General features: G+C 43.8%; 1 protein-coding gene across 8 annotated transcripts in view; it reads left to right on the top strand.

Moving 5' to 3' along the window:
- The window catches only part of zfhx3 (zinc finger homeobox 3), a 345,346-nt gene extending 332,658 nt beyond the window's left edge, over positions 1 to 12,688 (top strand). For all 8 annotated transcript variants that reach the window (XM_037094567.1, XM_037094566.1, XM_037094568.1 and 5 more), the window contains 3 exons: positions 1,914 to 2,037; positions 2,518 to 8,085; positions 8,533 to 12,688. In XM_037094567.1, the coding sequence (XP_036950462.1) occupies positions 1,914 to 2,037; positions 2,518 to 8,085; positions 8,533 to 10,265 (7,425 nt within the window). In that variant the 3' untranslated portion in view covers positions 10,266 to 12,688. The remainder of the gene's footprint in view (positions 1 to 1,913; positions 2,038 to 2,517; positions 8,086 to 8,532) is intronic.
- The last annotated feature ends 792 nt before the right edge of the window (positions 12,689 to 13,480 follow it).

Genomic DNA, 13,480 nt, shown 5'->3' with positions numbered 1-13,480 from the left:
CCTGCTTTCCTCTCCACCTCGTGTTTCTCATGGCCCTCCGTCTCATATACAGTACATATATACAGCAAAGTATGTGTATATATACACACTCCTCCAGTCCTCCCTCTCTCACTCTATGTCTCATTTTCTGTCTGTGTAAGATAGGGGTAATGAAAATAATTGTGCTTCATTAATTCTGAGTCTGGCTGGATGATAGCCATTTTGAACTATGTTTGCCAATTAGGCGGTCCAAATTAAAAGTGACCTTGGGATACTCTGCTCTTTCCGCTAATCGCCTAATGAAGCAGTTGTCTAGAAACAGCCCACTTTGTAATGTAAATGATTGCTTTTTTCTGTTGTTTTGTGACTTTCTGTGTTGGTCGCATTCATGCTCACATTTTCCCCTTTTCATTTTGAAGGGATCGAGAGGTAACAAAAACAAAGAAGGGAATGGCTGGATGTTTTGTGCTAGATTTGTGACCACAATAACCATATGGTGTTGTTCTCTGTGATTGCAGATGTTAAATGCTCTTTTTAACCTTGGTGCCCCTGTTGCTTGAGAATGACTCTGCTCTATGTGGATCGTGCCTATAGGCTATATGACATGCTACAGTACGCTCACTGTGCCTATTAGAGGAGTAATTAGAAAACATACGGTACATATGGTAATTTAACTAAAGCAGCAACCATCAGACATTTATTTCCATACTGAACAATTAGGTATTGAAAAACTGGAAATTCTGAATCATTATGAATGGATTATATGTATGTACTATATGTAAATTTAGTAAGAAAAAAAAATAGGTAAAGATCCCCATCCAGAATCTAAACAGAGATATTGCAACAATGGAAGCTACTTAGAATTTTTTATATTGCTTGAAAGGACAACTGTAAGTCTTTAGGCTTAGAGCTAAAGTTGAAAAGGGTCCTTAAAATTGAGATTCAGCAGCAAAACAGAAAAGAGGAGGGACGCTGTTGGTTGGTGCGAATTGAAATGCAGCCTGTGGAGTGAAGCTGATTACTCTGTTTGTTTGAAGTTAATTGAAGGAAGGTGAAAAAGACAGCACCTCATCTTCCAGCCTCACCTAGTTTCAGCCGATGATTATTGTTAAATAGGGGAGCTGTTAATGAGCGATCGCGCAGAATTATCAGGCTTTGGGGCCGGAAAAGAGGCTATCAGAGGGAGAAATAGGAAGAAAGTTGGGGGGGAGGCAGCAGGAGTTGCTGTCGTTCACACATGATCGACTCCAACCTTTTGAGAGCAGGGAGAAGCCGGGTTCCTCTCTGTACTTTTTCAATCAATACTTATTCGTCCTTGAAATGCTCCAATTAGAAAAGTAAAAAGAAAAATATTAGGTTTTATTTATTTTTTTTGCGAATGTAAAATGCATTTCCTTCTGTCAGCAATGAAATTGTTTTTCTCTTGATTTTACTGTTTTACTAGGGAGCATGTAGTCTGATTTAGCAATTCTTCTGAAATGGAATCATTTTTCGTTTAATTGGCACTTACAAGCGTACTACAGAGAACTCTGAAGTTAGCTTTAAAAGTGTTTATTACAGTAGTTTTTTTCTAAGAGTTTTTTCATCAGTCCTATTTCATTAGTTTTCCTAATAACCTTTTTGCTGTCAGTGGGACTGTATGACACGAGGTCCATCATTGTAATTGGATACAGCAGACTTTAAATTGGTTCATGCCAAAGCACAGGACTCTGAAACATTAAGAGAATCATATGAAAATAGTAATATACAAATATGTGAGGGTGTGGACTATCTTGACTTTTATGCTTATTGCCAATGATGTAACAGTTACAGCACACATTATTCATCTGTCTAACCTCTTTCTTTGTAAGTACTCTGTGTGCCCTGTTGTATCTTGTTGCGTCCACTCAATGAGATTATTCATACTAGAATTTCTTTGTGCTTTGTTTTTCCAGGTAACAGCAAGTGAAGCACTGCCAGCAAGCATGTTCATACCTGTACCAAGTCCAGAAAGAGAGTCTCAGAGCACCCCTCATACCATAGCCAACTCTAACTCTGAAGATACGAAGAAGCAAGCTGGTTAGTAGATGATTCTGCTTGAAGTTTGGAGGTTATTTTTGAGTATTTTATATTGGAGTGTACAGTAAATGTTACTGAACAAAGATTTATCGCTTTGTAGCTTTGGACACCCACACTGGTGCAATATTAAGTCAGCAGTTATTACACAGACGGGAAGTAAAGAGTCATTACTAAGGTGATTTAGTGTTTTACAAAAGAATTGTTTTGGTAATGATTTCATTACAATTTTCACAGACAGTATAACAAAAGACAAAGGACTTACTCATGCTAATGTCTTCATTCACAGCAAGACAATATGATTGACAGTTGGTATTCACAGGCCTTGTAATTAGTCACTGCTTTTGCTTTTTTTTCACAATCCCAGGCGTATACACACAATTAGCGTCTTTATCGACAATACCATGTAAAAATTAACCTTTGCCAATGTACATGTAGGCACCTAATGAATTGCTCTCTTATTTTGGCTCATTTTTTTCACAGATGCCTCAGATACTGATCCAGAGAAGGGGGTGTCGCTCCCTACTGATGTAGCTGAAGCCCGCAAGTCACCTCTGGAAGATCAACAGTCAGAGAGGGAAGATGCCACAGGATTCCTGTGCTGGAAGAAAGGCTGTAATCAAGTGTTCAAGTCCTCCAACTCCCTCCAGATGCACTTCAATGAAGTTCACAACAAAAGGCCCCAGTTACCTGTTTCAGATCGCCATGTGTACAAATACCGCTGTAACCAGTGCAGCCTGGCCTTCAAGACTGTGGAGAAGCTGCAGCTCCATTCGCAGTACCATGTGATCAGGGCAGCCACCATGTGCTGCCTCTGCCAGCGAAGCTTCAGAACACTACAGGCCTTGAAGAAACATTTAGAAACAAGCCACCTGGAGCTGAGTGAAGCTGATATCCAGCAGCTTTATGGAGGCTTGTTGATGAATGGTGACCTTATGGTGATGGGTGACCCATCCCTTGGTGAGGAGCCTGGGAGTCTGGGAGAAGATGACAAAGAGGGAGAGGAAAGTGACCCTGAAGAAAAACAAAGCCCAACAGGAAGTGACTCTGGCTCACTGCTGGAAGATTCTGGATCTGAACCTAAACGTGCTTTGCCATTCAGAAAAGGCCCCAACTTTACTATGGAGAAGTTCTTGGATCCATCTCGTCCTTTCAAGTGTACTGTATGCAAAGAGTCTTTTACACAGAAGAACATTCTTCTGGTTCACTATAACTCTGTCTCCCACCTACACAAGGTGAAGAGGGCTCTTCAGGAGTCCACTACTGGCCAGCCTGAGCCAACCAGTAGCCCCGACAACAAGCCATTCAAGTGCAGCACTTGTAACGTGGCCTATAGTCAGAGTTCAACTCTGGAGATCCACATGCGCTCTGTTCTACACCAGACCAAAGCCAGGGCAGCCAAACTTGAAGCAGCAGGAGGGATCACTAGCACCGCGAGTGCTACTGGTTTAAGTGGTGGGGGGTCCAGCAACAACACTTCCACATCCAGTCCAAGCCCAGCTACCAACTCAACTACAAGCTCTACCAACCACAGCTCTTCTGGGTCTCAGTCAACTCAGAGTATTCTTGGAGGAAACCATATGAGCCAGACTCACAGCATTGAGAGCCTAGGAAACTCCTCTGTGAGCTGCCATTCTTCACCATCTGAGAACCATGAAGTAAAAAAGTCTAAATATGAAATGCTGTCAGCGAGGGGGCAACAACAACAACAGCAACTTCAGCAGCAACAGCAATTGGCACAGGCTCAAGCCCAAGCTCAAGCCCAGCTTCAGCAAGAGCTTCAGCAGCAGGCTGCACTTTTACAATCGCAGCTATTCAACCCAGCACTTCTGCAGCACTTCCCAATGACAACTGATGCACTTCTCCCCCTACAACAGCAGCAGTTGCTTTTCCCTTTCTACATCCCTGGTGCAGAGTTTCAGCTGAACCCAGAGATCAGCCTCAGTAACTCCCTTGGCCTCGCAGGATCCTCCACCTCCTCACTGCTGGAAGATCTTAAAAACTCAGCCCAGCAGGCCCAGCAGAGTTGCTTGCAGCAGCAGTTGATGCACCATCACCTTCAGCAGCAACACCAACAACAGCAGCAACAGCAGCAGCAGCAGCAGCAGCAGCAACAACAGCAGCAGCAGCAGCAACAGCAGCAGGCTCATGCACAGGCACAGGGGCAGATGGCATTGCTGCAGCAGAGTGCATCCCTCCTCCAGCATGTTGAAAAAAAGCAGAGACATTCATGCTCTCAAAATGAGAAGGACAGAGAAATACAAAGAGAGAAGGACACCGCTGAAAAGAATGAGGACTATGTTAACAAAGATTCGGCAGACAGCAAGTCAAAAGAAAAGAAGGACATTCAGCATATCTCAATAAACATGAACCACGACACTGGCTTGCCTCCGCCAAGGATTGCTTCAGATGCTCGAGGAAACGCAACGAAAGCCCTGCTGGAAAACTTTGGGTTTGAGTTAGTAATTCAGTACAATGAAAATAAACAGAAAGCTCAGAAAAAGACAGCTGGACCTACAGGATCAAGCGGTCCAGGTGGGATAACAAGAGTGGTGGACCCCATTGAGGGATTAGAGAAACTGGAATGTGAAGCCTGTGGCAAGCTGTTTTCAAACATACTGATTCTAAAGAGTCACCAGGAGCATATCCACCAGGCTTTCTTTCCATTTCGATCCCTTGAGAGATTTGCCAAGGAATACAGAGAGCATTATGATAAACTCTATCCACTGAGACCCCCTACACCAGAGGCTGCTCCAGCTCCCCCACCACCTCCTCCTCCTCCACCTCCACCTCCCCCTCCACCCCAAAGAGCTCCAACTCCAAATATCCCTGTTTCTGCTGCCTCACTCACACCACCAACTGTACCAACCTCACAGCCGCAAGTCCAGATGACACAAATTCCCATGCCAATGGATTTGCCCCTCTTCTCACCACTCATGATGCAGTCCATGTCTCTCCAGTCCTTGCCCACTCAAATGGCTCCCCAGTTATCATCAGTTGAGCCAAGCCTGGCCTCAGACCTGGCCCAGCTCTATCAACAGCAGCTTACACCAGCCATGCTCCAGCAGCAGCAGAACAAGAGGCCACGGACTCGCATCACTGACGACCAGCTGAGGGTCCTGCGACAGTACTTTGATATCAACAATTCACCAAACGAGGAGCAGATTAAAGAAATGGCGGACAAATCGGGGCTGCCACAAAAAGTTATAAAGCACTGGTTCAGAAACACCCTTTTCAAAGAGCGGCAGCGCAACAAAGACTCACCGTACAATTTCAATAATCCACCAACAACAACTCTAGAAGAGACAAAAGCTGACTCTAGACCTCCTTCCCCTGAGCCCCAGAAACAAGATTTATATGGAAGTAAGAGATCATCCAGAACGAGGTTTACTGACTACCAGCTGAGAGTGCTGCAGGACTTCTTCGATGCCAATGCTTACCCTAAAGATGATGAATTTGAACAGCTCTCCAACCTCCTGAGCCTCCCCACACGTGTTATTGTGGTGTGGTTCCAAAATGCTCGCCAGAAGGCAAGGAAGAATTACGAAAACCAGGGCGATGGAGCAAAAGAGGGTGAAAGGCGAGAATTGTCAAATGACCGCTATATTCGCACCTCAAATCTGAACTACCAGTGCAAGAAATGCAGTTTGGTTTTCCAGCGGATATTCGATCTAATAAAACACCAAAAGAAGCTGTGTTACAAAGATGAAGATGAGGATGGACAGTATGACAGCCAAAATGAGGATTCACAGGATCTCAATGAATGTTATACTCCCTCTGGGTCTTCCTGTCACACCCCAATGCCCTCCTCTTCGAGTCTCTGCCCACTTCCACCCTCCACTTCAGCATTCTCACACCTACCATCTGCTGAGAAAGAGGAGGCATCACCAGCAAGCAGCTCAAACCTCTATGATGAGAAGCCCAAGCAGTTACCGGAAATCTCTGCCGATCCACGAGAAAACCAAACCTCTATTAAGCAGGAAATTGTACACCAACCCCAGTCTGAGGCACAACACCATAGACCTCAAAGAGAAGAGAAGATTCAAACTATTCCCAAGCCCATCAAACATTCATCTCCTTCTTTCGCTCAGCAGCAACAGCAGTGTGGCCCCTCAGCCTCTCAGACAAGTCAGGCCTCATCACAAAGCTCTCACATGAGCCTCAATGCACACCTGACCTCTGCCACACAACAACTGGCACAACAGATGATCCCCTACCAGTGTGAGCAGTGCAAGATTGGCTTCCCCTCCTTTGAGCACTGGCAGGAACACCAGCAATTACACTTCCTTTCAGTGCAAAATCAATTCATCCACCCTCAATTCCTCGACCGTCCACTTGACATGTCTTTCATGCTGTTTGATCCCAGCAATCCTCTCCTGGCAAGTCAGCTGCTCTCGGGGGCAATGCCACAGATCCCCAGCAGCTCTGCCACCTCTCCGTCCACCCCCACTTCCACTATGAACTCCCTTAAGAGGAAGTTAGAGGAGAAAGCTGGGACAAGCCCAGGAGAGAACGACAGCACAAATAGCGGAGAAGAGCCACAAAGAGACAAGCGGCTCAGAACCACCATCACTCCTGAACAGCTAGAGATCCTTTACCAGAAGTATTTATTAGACTCCAATCCTACACGTAAAATGCTCGACCACATTGCCCATGAGGTGGGATTGAAAAAGAGAGTAGTGCAAGTCTGGTTCCAAAATACCAGAGCCAGAGAGAGAAAAGGCCAATTCAGAGCAGTTGGGCCAGCTCAGGCTCATCGTAGGTGCCCTTTTTGTCGAGCTCTTTTTAAAGCAAAAACCGCCCTAGAGGCACACATTCGTTCTCGTCACTGGCATGAAGCCAAACGTGCCGGATATAATTTAGCTCTTGCTGGTATGTTACCTGAACAGGAGGGCATGCAAATAAAAATGGATGCTCTAGAGGCAGCAAGCTACTCCCAACTGGCCCCATCAAACAGTGATGGACAGAGCTCCTCCATGTCACCATTAAACAAAGGCATGGATTTGTCTCCCAGGACTCTACTGAGCCCCTCATCCATTAAAGTTGAGGGAATGGAAGATTTTGAGAGTGCCATGGCAAGCATGTCCTCTGTGAACCTCAGCTTTGATCAGAGCAAACTGGATAATGACGACTGTTCTTCTGTGAACACTGCCATCACGGACACAACCACGGGTGATGAGGCCAATGCTGATAATGACAGTGCTGATGCAAAGCACAGCCAAAATAGTGGTGACTATCTGTCTAAGTCTGGGGGCTCAGTCCCTAACCTTGAAAATGATGACCAGATGTCCTCAGGGCTGGTCAGCCCTGCAACAAGCTATTACGCTAAGGACTACGAAAATGAACATATTATTGACCACAGTGAGACGTCCAGCCTCGCTGACCCCTGCTCACCAAGTCCTGGAGCCTCAGGCACCAGGAGCATTGACAGCGGAGATCGACCTGGCCAAAAGCGTTTCCGAACCCAGATGACTAATCTCCAGCTGAAAGTGTTGAAATCCTGTTTCAACGATTACAGGACGCCCACTATGCTGGAATGTGAGGTACTTGGCAACGATATTGGACTTCCAAAGAGAGTGGTTCAGGTATGGTTTCAAAATGCCCGCGCCAAGGAGAAAAAGGCAAAGCTCAACATGGCGAAGCACTTCGGAATAAATCAGACATCCTACGAGGGGCCGAAGACTGAATGCACTTTGTGCGGTGTCAAGTACAGTGCTCGCCTCTCTATTCGTGATCACATCTTCTCCCAGCAACACATCTCTAAAGTGAAGGATACCATTGGCAGCCAGATCGATAAGGAAAAAGAATACTTTGACCCCGCCACTGTCCGCCAACTAATGGCCCAGCAAGAGATGGACCGCATTAAGAAGGCCAATGAAGTTTTAGGACTGGCACAGCAGCAGGCCATGCAGCAGCAGGGGATGTTTGATAACCCCGCAATGCAGGCTCTGAATCTCCAGTCAGCCTATCCAAATCTGCAAGGCATCCCACCTGTCCTTTTGCCAGGGGTTGGCAGCCCCTCTCTCTCCAGCTTTAACTCATCTAATTCAGGTATGTCAGCATTTGGCTTTCAGTCACTGATATACAGCTAAAAATTTAGGTGCAGGGTTGCTGATGGGTTTTTAAACTGAGCTGTAACAGACATCAGTAATCACATATTGTACATCAATGTAAGACCTGGTAAAAGAAACAATACAACACTGGAAAAACAACACCCGCTGCAGAATGTGTAATATAATATTATAGCGTATTGCCTTTGATGACATGTGCCACTAAATACCTGACCTGCCAGCACTTAATGTCAGCCCCACAAATGCAACAACAGGAGACTTTGAAGTAATGAAGATAACATCATTCACATGCTAATTTCTGTGTTTTGTGTAATAAAGCACCGTATATTTTGTTGTAGTTGGAAATACATTTTAACAAATTATTTTCTGTCCATGAAACAAATACACCTATTAATTCATTTTCTGTCTTTGTTTGAAAAATTTCTAGCTTTAACTCCTCCAAAACCTTCAAACCTCCTGAACATGCCTGGTGCCAGTGTTCCCTCACCGAGCCTCCCCACATCCGGATTGCCCAACAAACCTCCCTCCTCATCGTCTCTTGCCGCATCCAGCCCAGCCCAGACCAACACGTCTGCTTCCCACTCCAGCCCCACCTCCACATCCAACTCCATCACCTCAACCGCCCAGTCGGGCTCCCGGCCTGAACCCCCCAAAGAATGTGATACCGAGAGGGTAAGAGAGAAGGAGAAGCCCAAGGAAAAGACAGAGAAGCCCTCAACCCCGTCGTCAACTGGAAGCACCCCTGCCCCCTCTACTTCTGCTGCCAGCGCCAAGAAGGAGAAGCCAGACACAGCTGTACCTGCCACCTCTATGCCCACACCTGGCATGGAGTACGTGGTCGACCCTGCCCAGCTTCAGGCCCTGCAGGCTGCTTTGGCATCGGACCCAACAGCTCTCCTCACAAACCAGTTCCTGCCCTACTTCATGCCTGGCTTTTCCCCATATTACACCCCACAGATCCCTGGGGCTCTCCAGGGGGGTTACCTGCAACCAATGTATGGTATGGAAAGTCTCTTCCCTTACAACCCAGCATTGTCACAAGCACTGATGGGCCTGTCTCCAGGGTCCCTGCTGCAGCATTACCAGCAATATCAGCAGAGCTTGCAGGAGGCACTACAGCAGCAGCAGCGGCAGCTTCAACAGATCCAGCAACCCAAGGCGAGCCAAACTCCAGTTCCCCCACAAACCTTGGGGGATCGCAAAGAATCTGCCAAAGATCCAGTGAAAACAGAGGAGCAAAAGGTCAACCCCCATAGTGAACCCCCAACTTCCTCCTCCTCCTCCTCTCATAAAAAAGTACCCTCTGAGCAGAGCGAGACAGATGGCAAAGCTGTGGACCTCCATCTAGACCAGTACATCGTCCCCAAGGTGCAGTATAAACTGGCATGCCGCAAGTGTCAAGCAGTTTTCACCAAGGAAGAAGCGGCTATTACCCACCTTAAATCTAACTGTTTTTTCGGTCAGTCTGTGGCAAACCTGCAAGAGATGTTGCTGCGTGTCCCCGGTGGCGTAGGTGCAGGGGCTGGAAGTCTCTATGACTGCCTGGCTTGTGACACTACGTTGGATGGGGAGAAAGCACTCAGTCAACACCTGGAATCGGCATTGCACAAACACAGAACAATCAAGCGATCAGCCAGAAATGCCAAAGAGCACGCTACTAGTTTATTACCTCACTCTTCAGCCTGCTTCCCCAATCCTAACACCGCATCTACCTCGCAGTCTGCCACTCATCCCATCAGCAGCCCCCCTCCCCCGCCAACAACATCAGCCACCATGCCATCCTCTGCCGTCTCCTCTTCCCTGTGCTCCTCGTCGACTACCCCACTCAACACCACAGCTGCCGGCAAACCATGGCCCCAGGCCCCTTTCTCCAGAGCTTTAGCTGGGAAGCCCAATGCCAGTCCCTCATCTTCTTCCTCCTCTTTTCCTCCAATGTCCTCACCTTCAACGGTTACCTCAAGTTCATTGAGCACCTCAGGAGTTCAGACCTCGATACCAACAGACGTCTTTACCGACGAGTCTGACTCTGACAGCAGTCAGAAGTCAGCAGACAGGCTTGGCAGGACGGCGGAGGAGCCGCAGCAGCCTGGCTTTGTCAAAGACAGTAGTAGTTGTAGTAGTAATCTTGCTAGTGTAGGAACAGACTCCATCAGATTGTAAAAGAGCTTTCAGTGATGGACAATATTTAAAAAACACAAAAAAAGGACAAAAAAAAAATCACAAATGGAAAAAAAAACATAAAAAGCAGCAATGTTAAAAATACATTAAAAGTATACAAACCAATTTCAGAAAAAGATGTGTAAAGACTAACTGCAATTCCAAAGCTTGTAACCAAAAATTTAAATGTTAGTGGATTGTTTTCCCATATCAACATGCTGGTTTTCGTTTTGTTCTTCTTTTTTTATTTTATTTTGTTGTTTTTCTCAACTGAAATACATGCATACTAATATATGAGAATAGAAAAGATCGCTGCAGTTATGTTTTGGGTAATGGTAGAGGAATACTGTACTGTATGGCAATGGACTGCCTCAAAGTTGACAAATGGCCCCAGAAACCCTTTTGAAGAAATAAGCGTCAACAAGCTGTCCCTTTGTTTTGTAATAATTTCTACTTAATAGCACAGTCACAAAAAGCCAGTATGTACTGTATGGGAGAATAGTCTATCAGTTTTCTTGCTATTTAAGCATTCAGATACCAATGGCTTGCAAAAGTAAAAGAATAATGTAATGTCTATTTTATTCTCAGGTCAACAGCTCGCAGATGTTTTTCTGTTACAGAACTCCATGTTTTCAACCTTTTGTTTCCAACAGGAGATGAGCTTTTTCATTCTGTTCGAACTTGATTTAATAACAGAAAGTTTTCAGTTGAATGAAATTTTAATAAGGCATTGTTTCTGGGCATTCAAAAAGAGTTAATGATTTGCTGATTTTTAACATTAGAAGTCCTTTCAAAGGGGGGAGGGGGATCACAATCCAATTAAACCCAGACAAGGAGAGCATTGCAGACATTATAACGGGCGATAAAAAGAGTTTTGATTAAAAAAAAAAAAACAACCTTCTGTATTTATGATAGATATGAACATTTTTGGTGTTAAGTAGATTGTTGCATTGGAAATGAATTTAAACAGTATGGTAGGTTGAAAAACTTTGTGTACATTTAGCTTTTGTATTGTCCAACTTTAAGACGCTTCATTTGATGTTGTCTTGGTCATTCCGATAGACTAGATTATGGACAGGTAATTTATCTCAACTTTATTTCTGTCTTATTCTTAACTTCTTTGGAAACATTCACCCATAATGCCCCTCCTGACAAGGCAGGATCCTCTTTTAGAATTATTTAAATTGTATGGTTTGGTTGGTATTGCACTAACCGAAGCAGAAAAGATCCTGGGTGAAATATTGAAAGTTTTATTTTATTTAATTTTTTGTGTTACCTTTGTGCACTTATCACTGTCTGACTCCTATTTCTCACTCTACTTGTTCCTCTCTTCGCACTTATTTTTCCTCTGCTCTCCTGTGTTTGTAGATATGTACACTACAAAGCAGGTCTTTTGTTCTTCATGTAGTGTGGCTACAGTCTTTTCTTCATTTTGACATTTTTGTTGTCATAAATGAAAATGAAAAAAGAATACTAATAATAATTCTCACGCTTTAAGACAAAAAGAAAATCCAAAGACTAAACACTTTCACCATTGGTGCATAAATATGAGAAAAGAGGCTTCTTTATACTTGAGAATTTGTTGCTGTTTTTAGAGGAAAGAAAACAAAGTTTTAAAAGATAAAGGAGTACGCATCAGAGTTGCCGTTTTTGCTTCTTTGCAAGCGAACAGGTGGCTTTTTTACGTAAATACCAAAAACCAAAAAGGGCCCTTGTCCTTGCATTGTGGAGTAGCACCGTTACAGAGCCATTGCAGTTTGTAAGATAGAGGTTATTAATCTTTGTTTGACTTTTTTGTCACATTCAAATGTCCATTTTTTTAAGAAAATGTATAAGGTCTGGTCTTCAAGGACATACGTTTTGCTGCTAATGTAGAATTTTGAAAGAAAAAAAAAAGAGTACCTAGATGCATGCTCATTTTGCTTTTGGCTAAGCTTTAACTAAAACAAACAATAAACCAATTTCTTGCCTCTGCAACACCTTTTTTGTTTCTTGTTGCAAAAACGGAACTTTGAAGACTGTGAATATATGTTCCAAAGGACATTTTGCCGATTTTCTTTTTGAACAGACCAATGTTTAAAGCCAATGATCTATAACGTTTGTAAAGAACAGTGCATTCCAAATATCACAATGGATTTTTCTTAAGCAAGGACTGATCATATTTTCATTTAATTGCTTTTTAATTGTCACAATCTTTTTTTTCTCATTTTGAAAGTGACTGTAAACTGTTGTGTACATTTTTTGCATCATCGGTCGCTGAACAAGGTGACCTCCATATGTCATTTTGTGCTGGCACGGAACATTGCTGAAAATCCCTCCATCCAGTCAAGGTTGTTGCTCACTTGTTAAGCAAGTAATAGTGGTTACCAAAAAATGTATATAATACATCTGGTACTGATGCGTCTCATAGGTTTAGTAACATTTATGCCAGTCAACATACAACTAGTCTCAGAGGGAAATAATGGCTGTTTTGCTGAGGTGTTGTTGCCCCCTTCTTGGGAAATCCACCAGTGACTTGTCCCATGTGTCTGCAGGGTGCCACTTCCACGCGTAGATTACAGGTTTTTAAGGGACATCTTCATTCCAAAGCATTATTTCTGGAAAAAGTAGGAGGTTTTTTGAAGATGTCCCTTGATTTCAGATAGCTTGGATGCTTTCATGCCCAAAGAAGTCACCCACTACATCTTATTACAATGGAAATGGATGTGCATAGGTACCCCCACCCGCTCACGGATGACCCAGTGAAACGAACATTTTTATTTTTTAAAACCAAAACCAAGACTTATTTAAATTTGTGAAGAACTACTTTTTAGCCACTATTGTATAGCCAATATATTTGCCCCAATGAAAACACGGCACAATCTCAGAAGTGTGTTTAAAGTGCTTCTTCTTGCAGAGCAATGTGATTTGGTGTTAATACTACAGCATGCTGTTGAAAGTCAGGAGATTTGGTCTGCAAGCTTGCTTTTTTTCTCTAAAGTCCAGTTCCCTGAAATACTGTTATGTGCTTTCTGATTTTGGAAAATTCTTAAGTTGTACAGTTTTTCTCAAATATGTTTGCTTTATTTTAATTTCAGACAATGTCAGACATGAATTGTATTTGTATTTTATTTCAGTTTCTGTATATTTCTTTTTTTATCATAAATTAACACTAGCTTTAATTTGAATTGCTGAAATTGAGAAACGAAAAATGACAAAAATATGACCTGGCCACTTTA

This window comes from Acanthopagrus latus, chromosome 4 (genome assembly GCF_904848185.1).
Source record: "Acanthopagrus latus isolate v.2019 chromosome 4, fAcaLat1.1, whole genome shotgun sequence".
In the NCBI taxonomy this organism is placed as follows: Eukaryota; Metazoa; Chordata; class Actinopteri; order Spariformes; family Sparidae; genus Acanthopagrus; species Acanthopagrus latus.
The sequence above is the reverse complement of the archived record's forward strand: the minus strand, read 5'-3'. Positions and strand labels throughout refer to the sequence as shown.